At 33.6% G+C, this 7,753-nt stretch overlaps 1 protein-coding gene across 3 annotated transcripts; it reads right to left on the bottom strand.

Moving 5' to 3' along the window:
- Nucleotides 1-413: 413 nt before the first annotated feature.
- Nucleotides 414-7,301, bottom strand: Pex11ab (peroxisomal biogenesis factor 11ab). 3 transcript variants are annotated; one of them, XM_074142904.1, is made up of 6 exons: nt 6,253-7,301; nt 5,359-5,437; nt 5,027-5,145; nt 4,600-4,798; nt 3,633-3,814; nt 414-2,919 (listed from the first exon to the last, which is right to left on the bottom strand). In XM_074142904.1, exons 2-6 carry the CDS (start codon nt 5,412-5,414, stop codon nt 2,807-2,809), a joined length of 669 nt encoding a protein of 222 aa, XP_073999005.1. In that variant the 5' UTR covers nt 5,415-5,437; nt 6,253-7,301; the 3' UTR covers nt 414-2,806. The 3 variants fall into 3 exon arrangements, with proteins under 3 accessions (XP_073999005.1, XP_073999006.1, XP_073999004.1); XM_074142905.1 differs by lacking the exon at nt 6,253-7,301 and adding an exon at nt 5,696-6,194 and having other exon boundaries at nt 414-942; XM_074142903.1 differs by lacking the exon at nt 6,253-7,301 and adding an exon at nt 5,696-6,180.
- Between the last annotated feature and the right edge of the window lie 452 nt (nt 7,302-7,753).

Raw genomic sequence — 7,753 nt, forward strand, 5'->3', positions numbered from 1 at the left:
GTAAGGAAAGGTATTTAATAAAGACCATGGAACGTTATGTTGAAAATTTCGTTTGTAAAAATATAGTACTGCATTCTACAAAAGCTCCTCAATAGAACTTGACTATTTTAAGTTGAATATATATTTACAGTCTAAAGTATTTGTAAATATCAAGACGCATGTGTAAGGGTTTGAAGACTATTGGAACTTCTCTAGTTAACAAACGGATATATTTTAGTTGTTGTTTACTCCCTTATAACTCAAAATAGAAAACTAGTTTTACTCCATATTTATAATACAAATGCATTCTATCTACGTTTCTTCATGTATTTAATGCAGACATATAGATATTATAATTATTATCCTTTATCTTTAAACTGTAGTCCATTTTTCTGTTCAAGTTTTATAATTTTTAATTCGAAATTAAACTAGCATTGTTAGTAAATAAATTACACATTTATTGCAAAATTACATTTTTGTAATTTGAAAAATGTTCCCCACCACTTGTGTAAACTCGTGACTTCCTTTTAGGTTAAAAAAATAGTGAAAATACTAGAAAAAGTGAGTAAATATACATATATAGCCATTCACATCCATATTCGTGCACGTCTGGTTTTCTAAGGAAATGTCAAAAAACAAACACCAATTCTTTTTTCACATGAGAAACAGCCATATTCGTACCTAAAAAATAACATAAAGAAACAATAAATTAAGCCTTAACTTAAGATTGTGTGGGAAAGTCTACTATTAATTACCATATTCGTTCTTGAAGACATGGATTCTACAAACATATTTTGTAAAATCCACTGAGATTTTAATCCATTCCATTTGTAGATCGATTTAGAGTTCATTTCTATTTTTAATGGTCCCATAAATTTTTTATTGGATTAATGTCAGGTTATTGAAAAGGTTAAAGACTAGCCACTAATATGTTTTTCGAGCTTTATGTTTCCGGTCATTGTCCTGATAAAAAAAAAAAAAATTCTTTTCAATGCCTAATTTCCTCTTAAAATATCAATATATAATTTTTTCTTGGTCGATAATTCCCTCAATAAAATGTGAATTGCTGATGCCATAATCAGAAAAACGCTTATCTGTAAAAACACTTATAAGTAAATTTTTTGAGCTCAGATTGTCAGGATTTTTTGGGTTAAAATTTTTGCTCCGAATTAAATGCTGATTATCACTTCGTGTTTCATTTTCGACACGATCTTCATCTTAGAATTTTTTTATTTTAGAATTGTTCGTACTTAGCGTTCGGTTAACTAAACTACCAATTTTTCGTAAGGACAAGCCTATTTCGTGTAAAGAAATAATTACTTTTCTAATTTCACTTGTCGTTTCCTTTCCTTTTCTCCCCATTTTCTTTTAACTCAAATTCATGCGAGGACAAAAATAATAGTTTTAAATCAGAAAAATAAGTGAGCGATAGTAATAATTAATTTTGATTCAATTTTAGAGTTGATAGGAAAGGGATTAGCTGAGTGGTTAGCGAACACTGCGAACTCCAACGCGGAGGTCACCGGTTCGAATACAGCTGCTGCCCCTTAGATTTTCTCTTCCTAGGAGCTTCTTATATCTCACTATCTGGTAATGGACAGTGTGGTCTGTAAAATGAAAACGGCCGACAGTGCACTGAAAAAAATTCGGACACCAATAATCTCAGATGTTGACGCGCCTTAAATAAAAAAAAAGTTTACTTTTTTCCAATTTTACGAATATGCATACGGACCCTTATTGATAACTACATAATTCACTGAAAGATTTACCAAGTAAATTAAATAATACCCTTTTTTCTCGTAAATATTTCTAAAAGATTAAAATTTGGAAAAAAATCTTAAATTATATGTTAGGTATAAATTAAAGTTGGTAGTTAAGTTATTACTAATTGTACGAATTTGGATGCGAATGACTGTATATGGGTTAAGACTTCACGACCTTTTACATACACCAATTCTCTAAGTTTTAACTTACAGATTTTTTTTCTTCAAGCATACAATTTTTACTTAAAAGTTGATTTGGCTTGCATATGACATAGTTCTCTATAAATATATTTGTACTCATGGGACAAGTAAGGCAAGCTAATTCCCCCCTGCAATCCGCTGAATAAAAGAAACAGTTCACAGTAAAATTATTTAAATGACTGTTATGTGCCACATTTTTCATATGGGCAGACAAATTTTAAGGATTTTCAGGAAATCTCTAAAAGGAAAAAAGAAAAAAAAAAGATTTGAACACTACTCTCAAGACATTCTCAGTAACATTGTAGTTTGCAAAACCGTACATTATACTATGTAAGAATCCCTTTTTCATACTCAGGATGAATCAAAACGTATTTTCGATGTAAACGCAAAATCTAAATACAGCAAGATTACCATACTTCCTTCCACGAGGAGTAAGAGAAAGTACACAAAAAGTTTTACTCACTTGTCAAATTTTAACTCACATTATAATCACCTCGGTTTTTCTCAAATATGTCCTTATAAAATTAGAAACCACATTTTTTTTGTATCATTATAGTCTTGTACTAGTGAGTAATATAATATTTTACCTCAATTTTTGTTTGTATCAATAGCATTGGCGCAGATTGCTAGTATATTAACAAGGAAATAGGCACATTTGAACTCACAGCAAAACCAGCAAAAATTATGTCAATCAATTGATGCAGTAGTCCAGCAGTCTTAACCTCCATCAATTTTCATTCTAACACTAAAAGCCCGGTAATCCCCAAAGATTTTCCTAATATTGAAGTCCAAATCACTTCGAGCCTATGACACATGTCTAGTAAATAATCGTTATTACTGCTCCGGACAAGCCAAAAGTATCGCTAGGAGACAGAGAATTTATATTGCGGATTGACTAAGGTAAGGAGTCCTGCGATTGATGTAAGCATCCCAACAGCTCCAACTAATCCAGGATTCACACGGATCATTCCAAGACCTGGAAACATACCAAGTGTTCTACTAAGAACAAGACAAAGGAAACTGCTAACTAAGACTGAATTGCCTATATCAATTCCTGATTTTTATAGTATTAGGCTGAACTTAAAATTTTGATAAATTATATAAATAGCCAACCTCAATGCCAATTCGCACTTAATTCTTTCTTGAAGTTCTTTAAAAACGTTTCGGGCAATCCTGGGTCAGCCTCGGTTTAAACAAGGAGATGGCAATCAGCGTGGAGTAAATGGCTTAATACTTACGATTATATTAGTCTCAAAATTGTAGTCTAAAGTATAATAACTTCGTCAAAATTGTCGAAATTAAATTTCAAAGGAATGTTTTCTTCTAGAAATTATTTCCAGAATTACTTGATTTTATTATAACCTGTCAGGTCATTAGTCTTTAACTCAGATGTCCAATTTTCGAATCTAAGTTTCAAACGCAATTGCAAAATTTCGTTAAATAGTAAGAAAGAAACTCTTGTTAATAGTTCGTCCATGGTGACTACAAGTTTTATACTAATACAAATCTAAAAAATAAAGAACCGCCACTTTTATATGGAGATCTTCATATTTGTAACTCCTAGGAAAATAGTAAGCGATAGAAAATATTTTTAAAGACTTGAATGAATACAGTGAGACTCGAGAATGAAATTGGCTACTATTGTATAAGTAGATTATATAAATTTATCAAAAACCCATATCGACTTACCACTAAGTGGTATGATCAAATCCAGCAGATTCTTCAATGTATCCAAAGCTAGATCTTTTCTATGATGAAACAATAGCAGGTAAATATCACTCCGCCTATCGCTTATTTTACTAGAATTAACTATTCTATAAATCTCATAGGTATCTATCAGTAATTGTACACATACGGATATCGCCCAATATCTGCAACAGAACACAAAAATATTGAGACTAGAGTTTTGTGTGTTACGTTACAACTTGACCCCAAAGTGCTTACATTAAAATTAACTTTGGCAACCCCTTGTGAGTTTGGACACCTATTACCAACCAACAATCTATTGTGGCGCCGCCTTGAATGGTGACCGAAGTGTAAATAGTAGTGGTGTACAAAGTTTCCTACTTCTAGTAGGAAGAAACACCTCGCCTTATTGAAAAGTCCATCAGTCGTATTTGCGAATTATCTCTTGAGGTCTTTGAGTGCCATGGCTTCGTATAGTAAAGTAGCATCAAAATCTGAAAGGGTAAAGTGACGCTTCCTTTCCTTCTGTAACCGTCTCTTAAGATTTAGATCCCTCTCCTGTAGTCAACCTATGAAGACTTGTAGAATAACTCGAGAGAGTACCTGTAGTCTTGAGTGCGAGTCCTCGCCCAATGATAAATGCCCAACGACCACCCACATCGGACCAAATTTAGGTAGAAAGCATCCCACTAATTCTAAATACTAGCAATGGCTACCTCTTCGAGAAACTACTGGAGTCGTGGAAACAAAGGGAGAAACTATATCAAGGGCAGAGTAGAAACTTTTCGTCGAATAGTGTAAGTAGGAGGTCACTGCTTGAACCAAAAAGTAACCGCTCTGTGCAGATCCCCTATTAGTACTGTGAAGTCAGTGTAGATATTACATTAGATTTGATTAGAGTGGCAAGAGTAAGCCACACTATTAGCTCCCTTATATTTCTGTCACATGTTCATAGAAGTGGAATGATTACCTGTTTGCAGATTTAGACCATCTGTCTGTGTCCGTATCTATCAAACCAACGCGTGCAATCCAGAGTATATGATCACAGAGTAAAAATGCAGCGAATGCAAGTTTGGAAGTAGTTGACGCGACTGCAATAGGCTTCACACTACTGACCTTGCCAAACAGAGCCAAATACAGATGGTCTGTGAAACGGCCGAAACGCAACACTGTAACAAACAAGGATTAGTGACTTAGGATGTTCTTTGTCGAGCACTTTAGATTGGGAAACGCAACGCATTAGGAGACCTGCACAGAGGTAGTTGGAATTGATCGCTTTGAGTGAAAATCCAATCTCACCAGAACTATATACACAATACAAGACAGAACAACAACAGATCTCCAGTGTGGGTTTTCATGGTCATTCTAACTTACATCTACACTGGACATCTACTCACCCTTTCTGAAATTAGCCATGTTACATTCCAGACTTTTCAAAATGTCTACATATTTCGCACTGCTTAGCTTTTGCTGTTGCAGTATGTACCAGGCTGACTTGACTGAATACTGAATTAATCTGAAACCAAATATGTAATCAAACCAAGATTTTTGTACAATGGAACTGATTTATTAGTTAATAGAGACCAAGTTAAAGGGCGGAATTCCTGGGTTACAGTTGGTCACACGTTTGCGTGAAAGAGGGAGGAAGCCTTTAAAAGTGTTTGGTACAAGGCAATATTCTAAATCTGGGTTGAATACGCCAATTATTTGGTGATATAGTATTACTTGCCTGGCTAATTTGTCACGTCCATTTGTTTGATTGTTCAATTTTATGAACTCTTCCATCCTACGTTGTTATCTGCTGTTACCTGAAACAATATTTTGCCGAACACGACTATTACCTTTTACATTTTGAACTTTGTGATAAAGTTGCTTTGAATCCATTGTTCTTTTTACTTTCTACTAATTGGTATGAAAATTATCTGTATTAATTAAACGATTTTAAAATAGTGATAACACGATCAACAAGTTAAATAACTTAATGATTAAAAATTATTTTTGTGGGCGAGGTTCTCACCGAGCAGAGATAAATGAGATTTTTTTTTGAAAAATTAGAAACAACTCACCAAAATAAATTTTAAGAACTATGTTTCGTTACTACGAAAAAGCAAATTCAGATTGTCATGCTGTAACAATGTTTATAACCTTGCCTAGGTTCGGGCCAGATAAGACATTGTTTTTCGCTTAGGTGTCATATTTTCTGAAAAGCTAGTTTGTACCTAAGTTTTTTAATCCGATTTTAAAGTTTCGCAGGGCCCTATGATAAGGTTTTTTTTTCAGAAAATGGCATACGTGTGTAGAAAAATTGTGGAGTTCAAATTCGATATTTTAGATAGATGCCTGTCAGTTTAGACGGGTTTATTAACGTTTTTTATGTCTCAAAATCCATGCTAACTGAGTTACATGTTTCTGAATCCTGTTGTAAATCGCTCTGTAATATTCAAGCATCTTTTCCTGTTTTTAACCAGCAATTTTCAAAATAATGTACTGTTAAGAGGTGGTTTTATGATCTCAACCGGGCAGTCTCGTATGCGTGAAAAAAATCAGTGGTGCTGGTTATATGGTAACGTTACGAAGTCCTTCCACTAGGATTGAAATCACTATAGGACAATAGTTTACCTACGGCCGGCTTTGCGTTGACATGGGCTGAGTTCCAAAGCTCTTCCAAGTTCTTCATCGATCATCCTATATAAAGGCTTGTTTTAATGAGTTTCACACAATTGACTTATGTAAGAAGTAACTATAAATCACAAAATTCTGATTGAAACACTCATTCAACGTTCAACTCATAATTTTTTTTTTTAATACAATTTACATACTTGTATCTGACAAATTTACTTCAGATTTCGTCGGAATCCCGGAATTTTTGAAACAACTTTATTATTCATTATTTTATTTTACTTTTTTGATCTAAGGCGCGTTTCATTTGTGGTCAAAGGCACCCGGAGCGTTTTTCAGTGTTTTTCCGGCCTTCAGATGGTGTGCTTTCATTACGGACAACACTTATAAGAAGTTCTGAGTTTTGAGAAGCTCCTAGGAAAAGAAACTCTAAAGGCAGGATTCAAACCCGGCACCTACGCATGAAATCAATTCACTAACCCCTGGAATAATCCTTTCAAATTTATTATTGGCTAAAAATTTAATTTTATGTCAATTTCTATCTCCCAGCACATGATTCTGAATAAAAGAACATTATTTGAATTAAATAGACGATGGCGTGGCATACCAATTCCAACAAAAGTTTTATTGAACGATAGAGCAGTTTCTAAAAAAATATTGATCACTCTTATGGAGAATATTTTTGTATTAGCAGCAAGATTTGACGGAAGGTTTATGCAGAAGCCACCTCTTGGATTACTAACGTAGCCTTTCCTTTAAAAATATAAAGACGAAAAGCATAATACATTTTTCAAATGTAAGCAAATTAAACGTACTTTTCACTTCATTTTCAATGGAATTTAATTAAAAATACTTTTGTCTGTTGAGAGGGGCTTTCTCTTCAGATGCTGACTAATTTCCTGCTAGGAAACCGCTTACTGGCGAATATGGAGCCATTCGTCTTTCTCTGTGCGAATATTTAGAAGTTGATGGGTGAGCATCTGGGTCAGGTGGGTCAGCACTTTGTTCTAAAGGATTTTCAAAAATTGAAAGAGCTCATGGAAGAGGTATCCGACATAATTATACCGAATGTACTAGCTTACCTGAAAGTATTTGATCAAAACTCTTAAAAAAATAAAATAAAAAATAATGATAAATCTCTAGGCCATCTTTTAATTATTTATGACAACATTTAGTCAATAATTTATAGCAGACATAATTAAATTAAAATAAAAATAGTAAATTTAAAATGAAACTAATGAAAGAGACATAATTTAGTTGGTAGTGGACAAAACAGTTCAGCTGAGAATAATTGTAGTATTGTTTATCTTAGATGCTCAGTATACCAGTATAGTGCGCTATGTCTCTGAAGCGCGAAAAGCTATCTTTAAACCGGTGGAGGCGCCTATGATATTAAGTATGTTTGAAAAAAATATGCAGTAATAGTGCACTATTGTGGTTACAAGAGGTAGCAGGAATAGTTGTGCAAAGCAGGTTTTATTGTAAGTTATTCTTAATATACTTAT

Source organism: Rhodnius prolixus, unplaced genomic scaffold (assembly GCF_049639745.1).
Source record: "Rhodnius prolixus isolate KJV_2025 unplaced genomic scaffold, Rpr scaffold_12, whole genome shotgun sequence".
Classification (NCBI taxonomy): Eukaryota; Metazoa; Arthropoda; class Insecta; order Hemiptera; family Reduviidae; genus Rhodnius; species Rhodnius prolixus.